The 23,976-nt window shown below is 42.0% G+C and overlaps 1 protein-coding gene across 1 annotated transcript in view; it reads left to right on the forward strand.

Moving 5' to 3' along the window:
- LOC126356039 (protein white-like) overlaps positions 1–23,976 on the forward strand; it is a 225,581-nt gene that overhangs the window by 189,832 nt on the left and 11,773 nt on the right. Inside the window, exons 6-9 of the mRNA XM_050006715.1 lie at positions 8,240–8,478; positions 14,108–14,288; positions 23,041–23,205; positions 23,308–23,439. Of these exons, the coding sequence (XP_049862672.1) occupies positions 8,240–8,478; positions 14,108–14,288; positions 23,041–23,205; positions 23,308–23,439 (717 nt within the window). The remainder of the gene's footprint in view (positions 1–8,239; positions 8,479–14,107; positions 14,289–23,040; positions 23,206–23,307; positions 23,440–23,976) is intronic.

The following is a 23,976-nucleotide window of genomic DNA, read 5'->3' on the forward strand; positions in this document are numbered from 1 at the left end:
CTCTGCACAAATGAGACTACTTTCATTCATTCAGAGACGGAAATGAGGTAAGCGAAAGGTATAACTTCAAAACATCAAGAACATTCCAGAATGAGATATTCACTCTGCAGCGGAGTGTGTGCTGATATGAAACTTCCTGGCAGATTAAAACTGTGTGCCCGACCGAGACTCGAACACAGGACCTTTGCCTTTCGCGGGCAAGTGCTCTACCAACTGAGCTACCGAAGCACGACTCAGAGCCGGTCCTCACAGCTCTACTTCTGCCAGTACTCCGCTGCAGAGTGAAAATCTCATTCTGGAAACATCCCCCAGGCTGTGGCTAAGCCATGTCTCCGCAATATCCTTTCTTTCAGGAGTGCTAGTTCTGCAAGGTTCGCAGGAGAGCTTCTGTAAAGTTTGGAAGGTAGGAGACGAGGTACTGGCAGAAGTAAATCTGTGAGTACCGCGCGTGAGTTGTGCTTCGGTAGCTCAGATGGTAGAGCACTTGCCCGCGAAAGGCAAAGGTCCCGAGTTCGATTCTCAGTCGGGCACACAGTTTTAATCTGCCAGGAAGTTTCATCAAGAACATTCATTATATGACGAACAACTTGGACTGCAGGTTAACAACACATGGGTATCACTAATTACTATTTAATTCCTAATAGATCTATTTGAGAAAGTTATTGTAATTCTTTATAGAAACAAAATCTACATGACTGCGAATTTTAATGAGAATTACAAAAGCAGAAAGGAACGAAGATTAGGGTTTAATTTCACGACGACGAGTTCATTAGAGACGAAGAACAAGGGTGGAATGGGGAAGGAGAGAGGAGGCAATTGGCCGTGCCCTTTCGAAGGAAATATCCTGACATTCGCCTTACGCATTTTGGGGAAATGTAAATCAGAATGGCCTGATGGGAATTTATACAGCCGCTCTGCGCCAACTCACGCCATATCGATGTTCGCATGCAAAAATTATTAGGAAAATTATTAAAGATGCTGAGGAAGGTTGAGTGAGGCAACTGGTACCCGATATTTCAGTCAGAATCTTTTAAACAGGAGAATATTTGCCTTTTTGTGCTCCGATAGCATTTTTCCGCTGGTTCCCTTTTTTTCCGTGCCACAGCGGAGCATGTCACTCAAATGAAAAGAACTTATGGGTCAGAAACATTTTGATAGTTTACCTGTGTCAAATTGAAATGACGCTAAACTAATTTTACACTTCAGTCTGGACTTCACGTGCACAAAAGTACTCCAACATGGGGTTCCCCGAACCCTTCTGATGATAACGGAGACACTTAACAGCATATTCCTCCGTGCTACTCCACTTTATAAAGTACGTTTTCGCCTCACACTGGATTTTACGTGTACAGGTAGCATAACTTTGAACCTCTGTATCTCGGAGACTGATAAAAATATCAATAAAATTTCCAAGATTGTTAGAGATCGGAATCTTAGGAATATCTCGTAAGAATTTCAGCCATTTGCTGTGCGTAGGCGTCTTGGAATCCACGGCCCGGTTTTGGTATGAAAAAATGGTAAAAAAAATGTTTTTAGGATTTTCTAAGGAACCGCCCATGAACTAATGGTGCCCCCCTAAGCCCCTTAAGTCCCACCGGAGACCACACAAAATGCAAAAAGAACCAACCGATTTGCTCCACTTGCTTAGGAGAAGGAAGTGTGTTACATTCATACTTTCACCCTATACTGTAGGTTAGTGACACTAAGACAATCGTTCTGTTGGGTGTACAGATGGTCCGTAGTCCAAGGGCTATCCACAAAATCTGACTCTACATTCTTATCTGTTGCATGTGTACCGACGTATCGTTTAACGCAGGGATGGCCAAGAACTCTCCACGCATGGAGAGGACTCGACCGTGTACCGGTCTCTCCCGTGTGAGTGCACACTTCCCCCACTATCATGCCACACTGTCTGAGTAGGAAGAGCGGTAACTGTGAACGTGTCGCATTAGATGTCAACACAGTCGCTTATGGAACGCTGAATAGCTTCCATATTGCTTGGTTTCGTGCTTCTCAACAACATAAATCGCAAACAAAACTAATTTTCATTATCATTTAATTACTTTTGGTTCACTGAAGACATAATAAAGCTTCTAAGAGACGCAGACTGACAGCATACTGACAGACGCACACAGTTTCGAATATTTCCATCACTCAGGTTGGCACGTAGTGTGGCTTATTTAGTTTAATGTCCTAATCGAAAAAAAATATTTCACGTTTGCAGCATCATTGTGGTGAAGTGAGAAACTCTTTCTAAGGGAAACTTCATAGGACTCTTAGGTAGTTTTAATATTAAAGAATTTTTATTTTAAACGAAAATTACATTGCAGATCGATCAGTTCCATTTGCACATGCACCAGAGTGTTTTCAACTAAAGCAGCAAATTGTCTCGGAAACAGGCTCAAAAACGTTTGTGATATTGGGAGCGTCCTGAAAACGTTTAGAGAATTGTTCCTGAAATTATTTCAATGGCACAACGCATTTTCCCAAATTAGCATTTTTTAAACATTATAGCTTAGGGAAATGGACGATATTCTTTGTCAGACGTTGCCTCTTCCACTATGCGATTTTCTTTTTAAATGCACCAGCTTTCCTCATCAGATCAGAAATAAGCTGCATCTCACCTTGTAACGGTCCATTGACGCCGTCCAAGTGTGCAGCCAAGTACACTAAAAATGCGACTTCAGCAATCCATTCCGCGTCTTCTAATTTTGGTTCCCGCTTTCCTTTTTCCTTCAGAAATTCAGCACTAGCGGGTCTTAAATCGAAAAATCATTCCAGGCATGGCGCTCGATTTAACCAACATACTTCGCATTAATACACTATGTGATCAAAAGTATCCGGACACCTAGTTCGTGACGCCCTCCATCCATAGTGCTGGAATTCAATATTGTGTTGACCCACCCTTTCGCCTTGATGACAGCTTCCACTCTCGCAAAGCATACGTTCAATCAGGTGCTGGAAGGTTTCTTGGGGAATAGCAGCCCATTCTTCACGGAGTGCTGCACTGAGGAGAGGTATCGATGTCGCTCGGAGACGCTTGGCAAGAATTCGGCGTTCTAAAACATCTCAAAGGTGTGCTATAGGATTCAGGTGAGGACTCTGTGCAGGCCAGTCCATTGCAGGGATGTTATTGTCGTGTAACCACTCTGCCACAGGCCGTGCCTTATGAACAGGTGCTCGATCGTGTTGAAAGATGCAATCGCCATCCCCGAATTGCTCTTCAACAGTGGGAGGCAAGAAGGTGCTTAAAACATCAATGTAGACCTGTGCTGCGATAGTGCCACGCGAAACAACAAGGGGTGCAAGCCCCCTCCATAAAAAACACGACCACACTATAACACCACCGCCTCCGCTCTACACACGCTATCAGATGACGTTCACCAGCCATATGCCATACCCACAACCTGCCATCGGATCGCCACATTGCGTACCGTGATTCGTCACTCCACACAACGTTTTTCCACTGCTCAATCGTCCAATTTTTTACGCTCCTTACACCAAGCGAGGCGTCGTTTGGCATTTACCGGCGTGATGTGTGGCTTATGAGCAGCCGCTCGACCATGAAATCCAAGTTTTCCCACCTCCCGCCTAAGTGTCATAGTACTTGCTGTGGATCCCGATACAGTTTGGAATTCCTGTGTGATGGTCTGGATAGATGTCTGCTTATTACACATTATGACGTTCTTCAACTGTCGGCGGTCTGTCAGTCAACAGACGAGGTCGGCCTGTACGCTTTTGTGCTGTACGTGTCCCTTCCCGTTTCCACTTCACTACCACATCAGAAACAGAGGGCCTAAGGATGTTTAGGAGAGTGGAAATCTCGCGTACCGACGTATGACACAAGTGACACTCAATCACCTGCCCACATTCGAATTCCGTGTATTCCGCGGAAAGTCCCGTTCTGCTCTTTCACGATGTCTAATGATTACTGAGGTCGCTGATATGGAGTACCTGGCAGTAGGTGGCAGCACAATATACCTAATATGAAAAACGTATGTTTTTGTTGGTGTTCGGATACTTTTGATTACATAACGTTCAAATGGTTCAAATGGCTCTGTGCACTATGGGACTTAACATCTGAGGTCATCAGTCCCCTAGAACTTAGAAATACTTAAACGTAACTAACCTAAGGACATCACACACATCCATGCCCGAGGTAGGATTCGAACCTGCGACCATATTGTCGCGCGGTTCCAGACTGAAGCGCTTAGAACCGCTCGGCCACAAGGCCGGCGTTTGTAATGTCTCCATATTCTCTGTCTAATTACATCAAAACTGTTGACATTGATGGTGTAATAATGCGTAAACATCTGGAAAATTACTATTCGTACCGCCAGTTTCATCAAGTGTTCCGTGTGTGCAAATTTTGCTTCTTGATGTACAAAACAATGAATGCTGTACAAATCGTCTGTTAATGTTGTAATTTTTTGCCCTTTCATCGTCAACCAAATCTTTAAATTATTTGTGCATGGTTTTGTAATGCCATTCCACAACAAACTTGTACCCATCGATTATGCAATTGCGTAACGGATATTGAGAATTCTACTCTTTCTCTTTGAAGAAGTACTATGATTCCCGGTCATTCTTAAAGACTAGTAACGATAGACCGCTAGACTGCCTCTTTTTGAACAAAGGCCACTGGATCTTTGAACTTAGTTTTCACTCAAGTACCTCCTCAGCTGGTATCGTGAGGCGAGGAAAAAACTCCAGCAGTACAAGGGAATCGAACCTGAGTCCGCCGTATGGCGGTCAGCCACGCTGATCAATAAGTCTGTAGGCGGATAAAAAATCGATACAACGGAATTAAAAATACACATATTTCAGTGTCGTAACTTATAAAATAATTACTCTATCTGAGCAACAAGTTTTTTTCTACTAACCCGATAGTGTTGCACAGTTATTCGCTCTTCAAAGTGTAGGTGTAGAATTTCTCTGAAGTGGTCACAGCAAAGTGTGCTATACAGTCAACTTTCTGCACCGAAATACATGCCTTTGTTACCATCTGCTTGGCAAAAGATATCGAGGTTTTTGCAGACGCAGTGAAACCCTCTCTTTGCCAATTGATAAATGTCTATATTCGCAAAAGGAATCTTTGCTTCGACAGATTTTATAGTTCTATCCATTAGAGTAGTATGATGTGAATTTTTAACAATTTTTTAAAAACTACAAAAAATTAAAAAACTTTTTTTTAATTTCAGCATTTATAACGAGGATAGAGAACTTACGTCGGAATGTGGGATGTGGATACGTTAATTCAAGAAATATTTGTATAAAAGTAATAAGTATATTTAAGTAATATAGAAAAATTAATTATGGTAGTTGCATTTGTGTTCGATATTAAAAATGAATGTGAGGTGCACGCTGTCTTCTAGGCGGTGCAGCATTTGTCACGACGCGAAGCTTTTAACGCGACGTTATTTCGTAGTGTATCGGGCTAGAGAGAACGACGCACAGTGGTCGCATACCACATCAACGCGCCAGACATTAGCGGGATGTCAGAAAGGCGGCGCAGCGAACTTCATGGAAACTGTCCGTCGTGGACGGTGAAATGGGGTCGATGGAGAGCCCGCTCAGTTCGTGCAACAGTCTTATCAGGTTATCATGTCCCGTCCTTTTTTAAACAAATCTCCATATCTTCTACCTCTTGCCTTCAAATGTAATATCCTTAGCTGTTCTTGAACAGAGCTATTGTTACGATTCTCCTTTGTGAAATGTCCTACGGAAGTAATCTTATTACTTGGGTAGAAGTGTTCCTTATGTTATGTACTGTATGTTCTACCCGTCTCGCATACATACAGTGATAAGCCAAAACATTATGGCCATCTATTTAATGGCGTGTCGGCCCACCTTTGGCCTGCAATACAGCAGCGATTCTGCGTGGCGTGGATCCGACACTCCTCGGTAGGCTTTCGGAGTTATCGTCCACGTACAGGTCACGCAATACCCCGTAAATCACGGCCTGTGGTTTGGGGTGCGTATCTAACGCCACATAGCAACGAGACAGGTTCAATACGATTAAGATCAGACGAATTTGGTGGTCGAGTGAGTTCACTGTCACGCTCCTCAGACCGCCGTTGTACAATTCAGTCCTTGCGACAAGGACGTCATCACCGTCGGAAAAGACATCGAGCTTGAAGGGATGTCTGTGGTCTGCAGTTATGCTCACGTAGTCTGCAGCTGTCGTAGTACCTTCGATTAGTGCCACGGACCTCATGGATGCCTAAGTGAGTGTCCCCTGTAGCATATTACTGCCGCCACCAGCTTGCACCTGTGACGCAGTGCCTGTTTGGAGCAGCTGTTCTTCAGGACGACGGCGTATCCTAGACACGACCATCGACTCGGTGTAACAAGATTCGTAATTCATCTGTCCAGGCGACACACTTCCATTGAGCCACGGTCCAAACTCGTTGATCCCGTGCCCACTGAGTACGTAATTGGCAATGTCGTTGGAACAAGATGGGCACAAACCTGAAATGTCTGTTGCGGATTCTCAGTTTCAAGAAAAATTTGCCGTTTGTCGAAATCGCTTATATCAGTGCATTGCCTTGCTTACGGACCTTATCGTCACTTAAATGATTCCCAATTCGTCTTTGCTCCATTTTCCTTACCGCGAAGCAAGCCCGCAAAGCAACCAGGCAGCTTTTACACTGAACCACCAAAGAAACTGGTACAGGCATGCGTATTCAAATACAGAGATACATAAACAGGCAGAATATGGTGCTGCGGTCAGCAACGCCTATTAAATACGAGTGTATGGCGCAGTTGTTTGATCGGTTAATACTGCTACAGTAGCAGGTTATCAAGATTTAAGTGAGTCGGAACGTGGTGTTATAGTCGGTGCACGAGCGATGGGACACATCATCTCTGAGGCAGCGATGAAGTGGGGATCTTCCCGTACGACGATTTCACGAGTGTACCGTGGATACCGTTAAATCTCAGACATCACTGGGACCGGAAAAATATCTTGCAAGAACGGGACCAACGACGACTGAAGAGAATCTTTCAGCGTGACATAAGTGCAGCCCTTCCACAAACTGCTGCAGATTTCAGTGCTGGCTCATCAATAAGTGTCAGCGTAGGAACTATTCAACAAAATAACATCGATATGGACTTTCGAGCTGAAGGCCCATTCGTGTACTCTTAATGTTCGAGAGCACGAGACAAAGATCTACGCCTCACCTGGTCCCGTCAGCACCGACATTGGACTGTTCATGACTGAAAACTTGTTGCCTGGTCGGACGAGTCTCGTTTCAAAATTGTATCAAGCTGATGGACGAGTACTGATGTGGAGACAGCCTCATGAATTCATCAATCCTGCATGTAAGCAGTGGACTGTTCAAGTTGGTGGAGGCTCTGTAATGGTTTGAGGTGTGTGCAGTTGGATTGACATGGGATCCCTGATACGTCTAGATACGACTCTAACAGGTGACACGTACATAAGCATCCTATCTGATCACATGCATCCATTCATGTCCATTGTGCATTCCGACGGCCTTGGGCAATTCCAGCAGGACAATGCGACACTCCACACGTCCAGAACTGCTACAGAATGACTGTTCTGACTTTAAACCCTAGCCGGCCGGTGTGGTTGAGCGATTCTAGGCGCTTCAGTCTGGAATTGCGCGACCGCTACGGTCGCAGGTTCGAATTCTGCCTCGGGCGTGGATGTGTGCGATGTCCTTAGCTTGGTTAGGTTTAAGTAGTTCTAAGTTCTAGGGGACTGATGACCTCAGATGTTAACTCCCATACTGCTCAGAGCCATTTAATCTTTTTTTTAACCCTACCGCTGGCCACCAAACTCCCCAGACATGAATATTATTGAGCATATCTGGGATGTCTTGCAACGTGCTGTTCAGAAGAGATCTCCATCCCCTCATGCTCTTAGGGAATTATGGACTGCCCTGTAGGATTCATGGTGTCAGTTCCCTCCAGCTCTAATTCAGACATTAGTTGAGTCCATGCCACGTCGTGTTGCGGCAGTTCTGCGTGCTCGCGGCGGCCCTACACGATATTAAGCAGGTGTACCAGTTTCTTTGGCTCTTCAGTGTAGTTTCGTAGTAGACAGCGATCATAATATTTGGCTCAGAAATGTATATATTGTATTTGCTTTCTACTGTGGTTTCGGAGTTCGTGAGGTGTTATTCTTTTTCCTAATTTTGTTGTACCAGAAACTCACTATTTTGGCTTTCCAGAGTTACGAGCACAGTGGGTGAGGCTCTACGCACTTTACTTGCAGGTGCTCACCGACCCTCCGCTCATGTTCTGCGATGAGCCGACGTCGGGCCTGGATGCTTACATGGCCCTGACGACGGTGGCCGTGCTGAAGGACATGGCGCGCAAGGGCAAGGCTGTAGTGGCCACGATCCACCAACCCTCCTCGGAGCTGTTCGCACTCTTCGACAAGCTGCTGCTCATGGCCGAGGGCCGCGTCGCCTTCCTGGGCACCGCCGACGAGGCGCTCACCTTCTTCCGTGGGTGAGTCACCTGTTGCGTCTTTACATTTTAAATCTACATACGGGGTATTTCCGTAAGAGCGTACAAAAATTTAACAGGACATAGAGGATCCTCCACTGACCAACTTGAGGTAGGGAACCTGGGGTTGGAGAAGCTAGCTTAATGAGATAATACACTACTGGCCATTAAAATTGCTACACCAAGAAGAAATGCATATGATAAAAAGGTATTCATTGGCCAAATACAGTATATTATACTAGAACTGACATATGATTATATTTTTACGCAATATGGGTGCATTGATTCTGAGAAATCAGTACCGAGAAGAACCACCTCTGGCCGTAATAACGGCCTTGATACGCCTGGGCATTGAGTCAAACAGAGCTTGGATGGCGTGTACAGGTACAGCTGCCCATGCAACTTCAACACGATATCACAGTTCATCAAGAATAGTGACTGGCGTATTGTGATGAGCCAGTTGCTCGGCCACCATTGACCAGACGTTTTCAATTTGTGACTGACGTGGAGAATGTGCTGGCCAGGGCAGCAGTCGGACATTTTCTGTATCCAGAAAGGCCCGTACAGGACCTGCAACATGCGGTCGTGCATTATCCTGCTGAAATGTAGGGTTTCGCAGGGACCGAATGAAGGGTAGAGCCACGGGTCGTAACACATCTGAAATGTAACTTACACTGTTCAAAGTGCCGTCAATGCGAACAAGAGGTGGCCGAGACGTGTAACCAATGGCACCCCATATCACCACGCCGCTTGATACGCCAGTATGGCGATGACGAATACACGCTTCCAATGTGCGTTCACCGCGATGTCGCCAAACACTGATGCGACCATCATGATGCTGTAAACAGAACCTGGATTCATCCGAGAAAATGACGTTTTGCCATTCGTGCATCCAGGATCGTCGTTGAGTAAACCTTCGCATGCGCTGCTGTCTGTGATGCAGCGTCAAGGGTAATCGCAGCCATGGTCTCCCAGTTGATAGTCCATGCTGCTGCAAACGTCGTCGAACTGTTCGTGCAGATGGTTGTTGTCTTGCAAACGTACCCATCTGTTGACTCAGAGCTCGAAACGTGGCTGCACGATCCGTTACAGTCATGCGGATAAGATGCCTGTCATCTCGACTGCTAGTGATACGAGGCCGTTGGGATCCAGCACGGCGTTCCGTATTACCCTCCTGAACCTACCGATTCCATATTCTGCTAACAGTCATTGGATCTTGACCAACGCGAGCATCATTGTCGCGATACGATAAACCGCAATCGCGACAGGCTACAATCCGACCTTTATCAAAGTCGGAAACGTGATGGTACGCATTTCTCCTCCTTACACGAGGCATCACAACAACGTTTCACGAGGCAACGCCGGTCAACTGCTATTTGTGTAGGAGTAATCGGTTGGAAACTTTCCTCATGTCAGCACGTTGCAGGTGTTAACACCGGCGCCAACCTTGTGTGAATGCTCTGAAAAGCTAATCATTTGCATACCACAGCATCTTCTTCCTGTCGGTTAAATTTCGCGTCTGTACCACGTCATCTTCGTGGTGTAGCAATCTTAATGGCCAGTAGTGTATCATAAAAAAGTGCTGAAAGAGACGGCCGTCAACCTCAAAGCAAGCATGACATCGGCGAACAAGATTCTGATGCACCCTGACAAATTCCCGGTGTGTTTCGAATCACATCATAGGCAGCTACAATTCTAGCGATGAATTCCATCTCTGTATACTCTGTGCTCTCATAAACAAAGGATTTTAGATATCCCCTTAGGAAATCCTCAGGGGGCTTCCCGTCAGATGACGTCCATTGAACAGAACCTGCGCTTCCAATCCAGTGACGAGGAATTACAGCACTGAGATCGTTGCAAACATCCACACTGAAGTGAGGCGGTGCACCGCCATGTTTTGTCCATGGCCTCTCACGAGCAGGCTAGGGTAGGTTCTACAGCAATTCAGGTCGAACTGTTTGCATGATCCTCAAGTACAGGAAACCATTCAGACGACCAGGTAGAAGATATGGCCCAAGACGCTCTTATAAGGAGCTTGTTCGCCAGATTCGTGAGTATTGTTCATCTGTCTGGGATCCATGTCAGGTAGGACTGATAGAGGAGATAGAGAAGATCCAACGAAGAGCGGCGCATTTCGTCACGGGATCGTTTCGCCGGCGAGAGAGCGTTACGGAGATGCTCAACAAACTCCTCTGGCTGACGTTACAAGACAGGCGCTGTGCATCACAAGACATTTACTATTGAAATTTCGGAACAGCACTTTTCAGGAGGAGTCGGACAATATATTACTTCCCCACACATACGTCTCGCGTATTGACCACGAGGAGGAAATTAGAGCCAATACAGAGACTTATCGACAATCACTCTGGACATTATTCGCGAGTAGAACAGTGTTGGAGGGATCAGATAGTGGTACCGAAAGTACTCTCCGCCACACACCATTAGGTGACTTGCGGAGTATGTAGATGAAGGTGAGATGAGATTGTCGCCTAAAATGCCGGCCCGGATATTCACATCAAAACGTATTTGACGGTGTGACTCTACTACAGCGTGAGAGTTTTCCACATCCCACACACGGCTATTCCTGCTGCTCGAAATACCATCATTATCAAATGAGACCTCGTCAGTAAACAACACCATTTGAAGGAAATCTGGTCGATCAATCAATTGTTGGAGCAGCCACTGACACAATGTGACCCTTGCTGTAAAGTCAGTGCATGGACTCATTGTGGGTGATATGGGTGTAATTGTTGTTCGTGGAGTACTCGCCATGCTCATATGTGCAGCGCTCATTTCAAGTGCAATGCCACATAGTGGGGTCTGCTGCAACACGTTCCGACACTTGTGGATGTCAGAATGGTCTGTATCAGGCGACCTTACCAATAAACAGATCACTCCCAATAACAAAAAACTGTTACGTTCACATCCTGGCAGTGGTTCGAGTCCTCCCTCAGGCATGGGTGTGTGTGTTTGTCCTTAGGATAATTGAGGTTAAGTAGTGTGTAAGCTTAGGGACTGACGACCTTAGCCGTTAAGTCCCATAAGATTTCACACACATTTGAACATTTTTGTTACGTTCATGAAATATTAACACAGTTTACAACTGAACTAAAGTTTCAACATCTTGACATGTCAGATAATGGATCTGGAAAAAAGAAGTTATAATCAGGACATATTTAATGAAGCAATGAAGTTTGTGGAAGCCGCACAGTGATTGCTGACTGTTAGATAAGAATGAAGGAACAACAGAAAGAATCATGCATGCACCTACTGCCTGGATTGAGCACATGCTGAACCTGCATTTGCTGATAAGCGTACTTGAAATTTGAAATGTGAAATCCTAACATTAATCTGATACCTCCTGCAGTTCACTTCATGAACAATGCTGTTGTTCACCGTGCTTTGAGTTACCCATGCCCATGAGTGGCAGCTTTGGTGGCCCCAGTACTCTCTAGTTATTTCCCCACATCAAAGACTGCTCTCCTTCAGAGCCTGGAGTTGAAGTTCACCTCCTGAATGAAGTATCCCCTATTGACTCTTGGATGGACGTGACCTACAGAGTGCTCCAAGGAAGAAGTAAATTTTTCCTCATTCTTTTTACTCATCATGCCTTGTGCATGATTTTAATCACCAGTGCTGGCCAATCAGATATGTTACAATTAAGACAGCTTTCTCCTTTCCATACTAAAATTCAATACAGTCAACCAATAACAGGGATTATTAGTGCTAGAAATCATAAACAGGCAGCACCTGACTCCCACTATCTGTTTCATGTTGCAGCCAATAAGCTCTCCTCCACTTATACACAGCTGAACTCCTTTCTCCTACTCTAGAATTTATATTAACCAATGGCAGCTGCTCTTACACATTCTTAGAAAAAACCAAAACCTCCGTTAGTTTGGCATCAGGCTGACAGCTACTAGCATCATGCTCCCAAACACAAAGGTGCAGGATGGCCTCTTTTGTTTGTACCTTGTAGATCTTACCTCCAAACTGGCCCTTGATCAATATTTTCCAAAATATGGAACTCATACTTAGCCCAGTTCTTTACAGTTATGACACTCTATCACAGTTAGCTTGTACAAATAAGCTGAAATATGCCTCCAGTACTGATAGATGTGCCCCATTAAAAACAGTCTTTGATTATTCAGTAGTCCCTTGTCACTTAGGACACAAGCACTATTACCATCTAAGAAAGTGCAGACAATGTATGTCTGGTGGGCCCCCTGCTCACATAATACACAGCACCTAGCAGCATCCTCCCTGGTGTCTCACGCCACATAGCAGTGGCAGCACATGCACAGTGAAACGGACCCATAGCCCCTAGAGGGGCACTGACCCTCCAGTTTCTGCTCTGTGGGGCTCCACACGACAAGCATTCAATCCGACTCTTAACAACTCATTTAAGTAATCCTCCAGAAGAAGAAATTAATATGGAATTTCAGCAGAGTTAACTTTATCAGTATTCATACATTCATTTCTCAATGGAAATTAATTTTGATTAACTGGTTTTATCAATACAATGGAGTTTGATTATAATGCTTGGCAGATTAGATAAAAAACAGTAGTGTAACATTAGTAGCAGCTCTCTGAATTCATTCAGTGTCCACTGTAATGTACACCTCATAGGGTCTCCAACCTCTGGAACAATATTGCACTACTGGTCGCATTATCAACATGTGTAATTTCTTTTATAAATGCATTTCTCAAGAACCGGTTCCAACAGTCAAACCTTTCTTTTCACCTTCTCTTATACTGGTTTTAAGTGATCATTCCATTTTGCATCAAGTCTTAGTATTACCTCTAAAATCTAAATACTTAAACTATGTCACATGTCCCAGAAGTTTGCGATTAATATTGTAATCTGATGTTGTTGGATTCTTTCTCGTTGATTAGTGTTATCTTCGATTTATTCCTATTTAAAGAGAGTGACCACTCATTCCTCCAGGTGGAAATTTTGTCCAAGTCTCTCTGTATTTCCTTACAATTGTCCAATGACAATACTTTCGTGTGGACAAACACATTTTCAGCAAACAACATTATAATGCTGTTGATCCTACTTGTAAATTTTTTATGTATATTAAGAAAATGAGAAGTTCTATTATGCTTCCTCTATCTCTTTTTTTGTATTTAACCACATCCTTTCCTGCTCTTCTCTTGGTTCTTAATTGCAGTTTTCATTGCACTTATTACAATCTGTCTTCCTTTACTTCTCTGGCTGTTCTATTATACCTTGACTGTAGCTGGTACAGTGCTTATCAATATACTCTCTTTGACCTCCACATTCTCTGATGTTTCCCTTATATCTTTGTCTCCTCTTGTCCTCTCAACAGGTAGATCCCTCTCAACCTGACTTACCTGCTCACTCTTGCCAAACTTCCCAAACCTATACCCCTTTCCTCCACAAGAAAAGCACTAACAGTTCTGAAAGCTATAATATTTTTTTCTCTTTTGAATGTGCCTGTTGGCAGCATGGAAATTTTACTTCCTGGAGGATAAGTACTGGCCAGCCACTTCACGTAATTTTACAGACGATTATTCAGTCATTTAGTCAGGTGCTTATGTAGTAAGTTACGGAGGAGGAATATAAATAGTCACTAGTTGTTCAAAGCAGTGCATATGCATGTTACAGGATGGGGGCGTCTTGCCCGGCCAACTACAACCCAGCTGACTTTTTCGTGCAGCTGCTGGCTGTCGTGCCTGGTCGTGAAGATGCCTGTCGGCAGACTGTTGAGTTGGTCTGTGATGCTTTTGCCCGTTCTGAGATAGGACAGCGCATTGAAGCTGAATCTGAGGTGCATGGGGAACTCCAGGTATGCTCACTACTTTGTGGTTAAACCTGTATGTCATATTTCTCTAAACAGGTACTGCTGTGATGTACTCCATCTCATTTGCTTGTTTTATCCAAGCAATTAAGCATCTGTGTACTGAAAACTCTGTTAATCTTTAAGAAATTAATTTAAATGAAACAAATTACAATAATATTAATTAGCTTATGTATAAGTCAGATAGACATTTGCATGTGACAAATTGAAGCAGCTTAAAGTCAAGTAGTGTAACTACCAATGTGTTGCTGTTAATGTGTGAATTCTTGTGTTCACTTTGGTGCATCTTCCGTGGATAGATCTTGCTTAAAAATCTGACAGTGGCAGCATAGTACATTGTAACCAATAATACAACTCCGCCTTCCATCACCTGTGAGCCATAAAGCTACTTTAATGATTCTCTAGCTGTATAAACTATATAATAGGATTGAACATGATTAATAGTTGTTGTGTAATGGTCTGACTGTTAGTGCTAGAAATATCTTTCCGCTCTGCAAGTGCTGCTAAAACCAGGTAATTAAATCTCTTAGGCACTCCTCTTTAGATTTCAGGTGTAATAAACATTTAACAACAGTGCATTTTCAACTTTGTATTGTGCTTGTCTTCTGATGTTTCACTTTTATTGCATGTGGAACACACTTTGGATGCAGTATGAGCTCAATCAACCTGTCAATATTCAAAGTTTTCATACAATACCAGACTGTGTGTGTTCAGCCTTAGTGTGAACAACTATCAACAATTACATTAAAATTTATTTAATAGGCTGCTCACAAGCCTTGCAGGTAGAAAATTTCAGCATGACCTTCCACTCTTACTTTTATCCTCACTCTTTTATCCACTGTCAAATCAACTACACCCTGACACCTCCGGCTCCCTTCTTTTTGGCAGATTTTGCCATGAAGCTCTTTTCCTCCCATGACTGACATAGCATAAAACAAAACAAATTATAGATATCCACCAGACAACAGAGACAACTTATTGTCTTGTTCAGTATGTGCACTAGTCCATGCACTCCTGCAGGGCTGATTAGTAAATTTTTTTGTCAAACATTTGCTGGCAGATCATTCATTCAATGACACATTGTAGATGCAGTTTGCGTTGTGGGTACAAAAGTATTGCTGCTTGATGCGTACATGCAGATTGAAGTGAGTTCAAGATTAGGACAAATACCAAATGGGCCAATGCATGTATGGAAATTTGTATTGAAGAGGGAGGTGTGCTAGGGTTGTTCATGCAGTTGTGCAAAGCCACTGTGCCAGGCTAGTGCAGTTGTTAGCACAACTGCTTAGTGAGCACGAAACCCAGTTTCAAATCCTGGCCTTGGTACAAATTTTCATTTGTCACTTCAGTATGCATACAAACATCATAGATGATTGAGAGATGAAAAGATCTCTGGAACCATATAGTTTCGTTTGATTAAAGCAGCTATGCCTAAGTTTCAAACAGAATCTCTCTTTTTGTTGGGTGCTGAAGTGCTATTCAAATACAGTTGGAGAGCCTCTGTTGTGTTGTTCGAGTTTAGGGGCTATACCAAGTGAGGGAATACCAAGTGAGCTGAGGTGTGAATGGGAACTGAGGAGGGAGGCATGCTAGGGCAGTCTGTGCAGTTGTGCAGAGCCACTATACCAGGGTTAGTGTGTCTGCCAAGTGAGCAGGGGGCCCAGGTTTGAATCCTGGGTTTGATACAAATTTTCATTCATTGTTTCAGTCTGCACATATACTTTGTTAATTCTTGTACATGAAATGTAATCAAATCACACTTTACACCATAGCATGAGACACAAAAACTATACTGGACACAACATCAGAGACAATTGTAAGCAAACTCATTCATTGTTCTTTGTGTCAGTACTGGTGGTTGCTGTAGCTATTGGCAGTGAGATCTGCCACATATTCATACTTTTTAGTGCATTATTTTACTTTCACATAAAATGTCAATCTAATGTCTAAAAAAAATTAGTTTGCTAATTTAAGTGCTAATAAATGCTATGCACTTCAATTTAGCCAAAACACTAATACCACCTGTCACATTTGAATTGTAAAACCATTGCTTAACCAAGTGAATGGTTAAATGCCACCCGGTGTTGTGTGTCCCCTCCCAGTTAGAAACCTGTTAATCTATTGAGGTGGTTATAGAGTAACATGTCATGACCTCTAAATCTGGGAAGTGAGTTTTGTCTTGATTTGATCCCAGGTCATTCTGCTTGGTTCTGCTGGTCAGTAGCACTCATACTGATGTTGATGGGATGGATAAGTGTTTCCACTTCAATCACGCTTTGCAGAGATAGAAGTAATATGGGAAAAGACTACATTACAACACTAATACAAGGATAGTTTTAAGTGCTTCTACACCCACATGTAGATTTAACCATTACTTTTCAGAAAATAGGCACAGGTTATTTATATAAAATAAAAGTGAATATACTGGACTCTGCATCTTTGCAGTTTATGTCTGTTACAAAGTTTAGGCCTCTGGATTGGAAAAACTTCTGCAACACTCTCCATGGGACTTTCAAACACAGTAAAACATTGTGTCCACTGGTTAGGAGAGCCTGATCTACGCTGCCTGGCAGAGAAAGTTAAAAAATTAACATTACAACTTTTTGTGGGAGAGAATGAACACACTGGTATATCCAAACAGTTTAAAGCATGCATTAGAACATCACAGACATGCATTGAAAGATGGCAGACAAATGTATTGAAAAGGCATGCTGTGACTAAACTAAAACAAGTGAAAGGGATGTAAAACAAAATTTCAAAAACAGAACTACATGAACTAGATTATCACTAACCTTTATTCAAACAAACAGTTGTCATACTTTGAGAGTACTCTGGTTGTCTGATGTTCACTAACACAACTGCAACATTTCTGTTGCTGCCAAAAATGAACTACTGTGTGATACACCACTTGATCAGTGGACTGTGCTATTTTGTTTTGGCTCATCTAGTGGTGTGTATGTAGGACTGTGGCATGGGGATTTCAAAGAGTACCAGGATGCAGACGTTCGTGCAAACAAACAAAAAAATAATTACATATCTTCATTTTTATGTGATAATCAGAAATTTATGACTACCTCTCATAACATTCACCAAAGTACATGCCGTGGCACTCTCATCAAAGCCTTTTCCAGGTCAGTACAACAGCTGTGCAGGCCACACCATTGTTTAAAAACAAAGATGATGTGACTTACCAAACGAAAGCGCTGGCAGGTTGATAGATACACAAACATACACACAAAATTCAAGCTTTCGCAACCAATGGTTGCTTCATCAGTAAAGAGGGAAGAAGAGGGAAAGATGAAAGGATTTGGGTTTTAAGGGAGAGGGTAAGGAGTAATTCCAATCCTGGGAGCGGAAAGACTTACCTTAGGGGGGAAAAAAGGACAGGTATACACTTGCACACACACACACATACATATCCATCTGTACGTATATGTGCGGATGGATATGTGTGTGTGTGTGTGCGCGAGTGTATACGTGTCCTTTTTTCCCCCTAAGGTAAGTCTTTCTGCTCCCAGGATTGGAATGAGTCCTTACCCTCTCCCTTAAAACCCACATCCTTTCGTCTTCCCCTCTCCTTCCCTCTTTCCTGATGAAGCAACCGTTGGTTGCGAAAGCTTGAATTTTGTGTGTATGTTTGTGTATCTATCAACCTGCCAGCACTTTCGTTTGGTAAGTCACATCATCTTTGTTTTTAGATATATTTTTCCCACATGGAATGTTTCCCTCTATTATATCCACACCATTGTTTGATACTTTTCTTCTTAATCTGACATTGGTGGGAGCACAAACAGTGGAATGGATAAATGTACCAAAACACATTATAACCAAGGTTTCAAGTGACCAACATACTGAAATCAAGTGATAAACAGACTGAAATCATTTCTGAGCTTTTAGACAATGTCCTCCTTCACAGCTTACTAAGTAAAACACATGTGCGCGCCCGCACGCACCCCCACCCCCCCCCCCCCCCCCCCCACACTCACACACACACACCTTATCCCATCTAGCAACATTGTCCTGGCACATTGTAGACTAGATGATGTGTATGTTATGGAAATAGACTACTTGCAGTTATTGAACATAATAGCATTTCTCCTCACAAAGTGGTACAGGGCATCGAGCATCTTTTACACCAAAAATATGCCAGATCTCACTGGAGGTAAATGCATTTAAAATACCAAAGGATGGTCAATGAAATTTTATATCATTCTTTAGTAGTGACATTTTGATAGCTGCTCTGCCACGTATGTCTTATTCAAGCTGTTTTTGTTGCACTGTATTATGTGACACTGTCTTCTCTAACTATACTTTATATTCAACACTCATTTTGTGAGGCTAGTGTTCCTATTACATGTATCAATGCCTTTACTGCTATTTTACCGCTTTCAGTAAGCTGTATCTTTATCCCAGTTGTGCTAAGCAGACAAAATTTTTACTTCAATAATTTATACTGTCAAGGCATTAAAAGAAGGAAGATTAGGATTTAATGTCTCCTTGATGATAAGTTTATTAGTAACAGAGTAAAAGCTCTGTTTGGGGAAGTATGGGTAAGTAAATTTGCTGTGCTCTTTCAAAGAAACCACCTCAATTTTCTTCTTCAGTGGTTTAAGAAAATCACGGAATAGCTAAATCTGGAGTTAAATTGCTGCCGAACTGAACAGGAGTCCAGTGTCTTATCCCTGGGTCACCATATTTGGTATGAGACTTACTACATTATCTCTACACACACCTTATATTTACAGTTATTGCCATAGATGCACCACCTAAATAGGCACTCCTATTTGCCCTCATCAAATGTCTGCAAGCAAGGATGTACACCTCAATGATGCATACATTATTGTGCCTCAGAATACTTTCAACTCAAACAAAAATCTGTTTACACTAAGATGTGTATTTAATTTTTCCATTCCCCCATACAAACAAAATTTCTGCCACAAGAATACTCATATCATAGTATTCAGAAAATGACACTGAATTTTGAGTTTATAGAGCACATTCAAGAACTGATATCATGTATTACCGGATATTAAATCTCTGAGGCTTGCTCTGAATTCCTTTCATCTCTTCTTTCAACACAACTTTATGATGAACTCAATCACTTGAAACTGAGTCAGGTGACACATTTGTTATCATATTGGACTTTTGAAAGGGCACACTCCGCTGCAGAGTGAAAATCTCATTCTGGATATTGGACTTTTATTCAGAAGGATAACAGTTCAAATCCCCATCCAATCATCCAAATTTAGATTTTCCATGCTTTCCCTAAATCACACATGGTAAATGGCAAAAAGTTTCATCTGGAAAGGGCACAGGTGATTTCCTTCCTCATCCTTTGTAACCATTTCTTGCTCCATTGCCAATGACCCAACTGTTGATGGGACCATAAACTCTATTTATCGCTCCCTTCCCCTTACTTCTTCAATCACTTGACCACTGTTTTATTAGAGATACATTGCATCATTGTACATAGCTTCCTACACATATGCATTGCATTTGTCCAGAATACTTCAAATAAAAATGAAATCTTCTCTTTAACCTCACTAAACTTGATTTAATGAGTTGAGTCCACTTAATTTTCATTCACTGTATTATACCAAAATACTAGGTCTGTTCAAAAAATTCTGGAACATTCTTAATCTCATGCCAATGAAATGTTGGAGTGAAATGAGATTGGCATCCCTGCACATGCCTGTATCTAATGTGTAACTGCTGGAAGTTTCATTGTTGTGTGTTAGTTATTGTTCAGCACTGTACTAAGTAAAGTGTTGTGCCACACAGGTTGTGAATTTTACTGAGTAGAGTATTGTGTCATACAGTACGCGAATTTTGAGATGCCAGAGTTAGAGTAGCAACGTGTTTGCATTAAATTTTGTGTGAAACTCAAGAATACCTTTACATAGGCACACCAAATGATGAAGGAGCCTACAATGATAAGTATTTAAGCCATACTCAGTATTAAAAATGGTTTACAAGGTTTAAAAATGGCTGGACAGAAGTTAAAGATGACCCTCATTCAAGACACCCTTCGACATCTACCAATGATGCTCACATCAGGGGCATCAAAATGAAGTTGTGTGTGCCAGTCGAAGACTAACTATGCAAGGATTTCAGAAGAATGTAACATTTCAGTGGGCCATGTCATGCAATCCTGACACAGCGTCTTGGAATGCAAGTTCGTCCCACTGTTCATGAGTTAAGACCAGAAAGACCTCTGCCTTGCAATCTGTGAAGAGCTCTTGGATTGCACAGATGAGAACAAGATGTTCCTTAAGAGAACCATGACTGGTGATGTAATGTGGGTTGTGATCTTGACACCAAGGTTCAATCAGCACAGTGGGTCGGGAAAGGTTCTCCAAGACCAAAAAAAAGCTAGTCAAGTCAGGTCAAAAGTCAAAGCCATGCTGATGGCTTTCTTTGACTTTGAAGGATTCACGCCACAGGGACAAACTGTTAATCAATGGTACTATCATGATGTGTTGTGATGCATGCGAGAAAATGTGACAAAGAAACAGCCTGAAATGTGGCGAGACAATTCATGGCTCTTGCATCATGATAACACACCTGCACATTCATCCTTGTTGATGCATGACTATTGCACAAAAAACGAAATCACTGTGCTGCCTCATCTTCCATAATCACCATATCTGGCTCCTGCATACTTTATTTTATTTCCAGAATAGAAAACCCCATTGAAAGAACAAATATTTGCAATGATAGATGAGATAAAAGAAAATCCACAGACAGTGCTTTGCTTGATCCGGGAAGAGGTGCACCAAGACTGCTTTCAGAAGTGGGAATAGCACTGGGAGTATCAATTGTGGGGGAGAGCATTTCAAAGGAGACCATGCCCAGTAAGTAAAAGATAAGCATAGAAAAACTTTGTGGGCAGAGTTCTGGAATTTTTTGAACAGACCTCATGTTTACTTGATGTGACCAAGTCCAGAAGCATACCACTAATGAATTACTCAAATAGTGATCCAATCATCTTTCCCTTTCTCAGACAATTCATGGCTCTTGCATCATGATAACACACCTGCACATTCATCCTTGTTGATGCATGACTATTGCACAAAAAACGAAATCACTGTGCTGCCTCATCTTCCATAATCACCATATCTGGCTCCTGCATACTTTATTTTATTTCCAGAGTAGAAAACCCCATTGAAAGAACAAATATTTGCAATGATAGATGAGATAAAAGAAAATCAACAGACAGTGCTTTGCTTGATCCGGGAAGAGGTGCACCAAGACTGCTTTCAGAAGTGGGAATGGCACTGGGAGTATCAATTGTGGGGGAGAGCATTTCAAAGGAGACCATGCCCAGTAAGTAAAAGATAAGCATAGAAAAACTTTGTGGGCAGAGTTCTGGAATTTTTTGAACAGACCTCATGTTTACTTGATGTGACGGAGTCCAGAAGCATGCCACTAATGAATTACTCAAATAGTGATCCAATCATCTTTCCCTTTCTCACTGTATCATGTAAAGATTTTATCTAAGCAACTCTGAACTTCCAAGATTATCAGTGAACATCCTTCCCGTATTGTCTTACAGACAGTTCATATTTTGAGAGAATACCAGCAATGCTATCATAATTATTTGGGGTACTGCCAACTATAATGTTCTTGCATTTTTATCAGTGAGTGATGTGGTATGTTTGTGAATGTCAGAGCTTAAATCTGCCTGTTCACAGGCATCTACAATTTTGAAATCTGTTGTATGTGAAAAAAGTGATCCAGTTTTTGCAAGAGTGGTGTCCGTATGACTTGTTGGTTTTCAAAGAACTTTTCCTCTCTTTAGGAACAATGCTCCTGTTCTGAATATATATCTAGCATCTTAACCACCCTATTCTTTCACTATCAGCCACAGGAGTTAAATTTTCGTAATGGCTGATGAGCTCTTGGCCCAGAGCTCTGAGGCTTTTTATCACCTGAAATAGTTAATCACCTGAAATGGTTGTTAACCTAAGGTTTTATTGAATGTTATCATCTTGTGAGTCTGCATTCATATGTGCAGTAGCATTTTGTAAGTACATCATTTCATTCCACTCAGAAACACTGTATGGGGAAAAATAGTGTATAAATATTCCAAAACACTTAAAGAGCAGTGAAATAAAAATAGGATCTAGGTTGAAAGGGAACTGTTTAAAATTTATGAAAAATGTATCACAGAAACCATGTGGAACAGGAAGCAAACTGTAAGAAAAGTATGACAAGCTAAGCTGGAAAAATAAGGTAGTGTACCATAGTCAAGGCAGTGTAAGAAGATCCCTGACAGCTCACAGCACTGTTGCCAGTTTTCATCTGTGAAATGCTAACAACTATAGGCAAAGAACAGCAGCTGCCTACGAAGCTGTGACAACACTGAGACATCCGGTAATCAATTGAGGACAGTTTGAGATCAGCTGGACATTGAGGCATTGACACAAAGATGCTTACAAAATTGTGTTACATTACTGGTGGAGGCAGGCCAGTGAAGGTATCGTGCGCAGCCATTTTCAGCTGTCAGTGATCAACTTATGCTGACTCAACTATATATACTACCACTGTTTAAATACTGGCAGTACTCATCATTATTATTGTAATGCCTGTTATTTCATTCTATTAACAGTTTACACAAGCTTTATAAATCCATTAAATGCTTTTCATTGAGTCTGTCTACTTTTATGGTCCGTCAATATGTACGACATATAAAGATTTTTTCTTATCACATAATATTGATAGGTTTAAAATCTTACAGTTCAGATCAGCCATGTGGAAAGAGCAGCCTTGGCAAGGTTTTGACAATGTGCATTCACCTTACAAGGCCTCGTGGTGTGCACAATTCCGAGCTGTACTATGGAGATCTTGGCTCAGTGTCATCAAGGAACCAATCTTAATAAGAGTTCGACTGTTGCAAACTGTTGTAAGTATGATTTATGTTTTATAGGTTCTACAAGGATCATACAATTTCAAAACATCGAAATGAAGTAAACAGTTGATTGAACAGGCTTCTGTTTGTTTTCAGATGGTTGGCTTTCTGATCGGTCTCATATATTTTGGGCAGAAATTGGATCAAGATGGTGTTATGAACATTAATGGTGCTCTTTTTATTTTCCTTACAAACATGACATTCCAAAATGTACTGGCTGTAATAAATGTAAGTATTCAATTCTGAACAAATTCAGAAAAATTTTACAACACACAAAAATATGCACTGTACTTGTGAATCCTGACAAGTAGGGCAATTAACAACATGGCCTGTTGTGTGGTGTTATGCAGGATGTTTCAGATGACACTGAGGAACTTCAAGGTACTGCAAAGGATGTTATAACAAGATAAATCTGGCATAGGCATAATGATAACCAGTGCCTACCAGAACATTGCCTGAGCAGCACATGACACCATTTTTGCCATTGGACATGGTAGCAATCAGTTGAGAATAATGAATAACAATACAGAATTGAACAATTCAATGTGTTCATTTAGTATGAGAGAAAGGACATGCATATAAAATAAAAAGGAGCAAATTACCTACAACAATCAACAAAATACATAAAAAAAACTTGAAGTAGTAGGTACTGCTTTTCAAGCTAATTGTAAAATGAACCAAACAAAATGCCTATCTGCATTATTCAAACATGCCCAGCTTTTGTATAACATTGAATGACACAGTCACTCAGAGATACATGAAACA

Source organism: Schistocerca gregaria, chromosome 3 (genome assembly GCF_023897955.1).
Source record: "Schistocerca gregaria isolate iqSchGreg1 chromosome 3, iqSchGreg1.2, whole genome shotgun sequence".
Classification (NCBI taxonomy): Eukaryota; Metazoa; Arthropoda; class Insecta; order Orthoptera; family Acrididae; genus Schistocerca; species Schistocerca gregaria.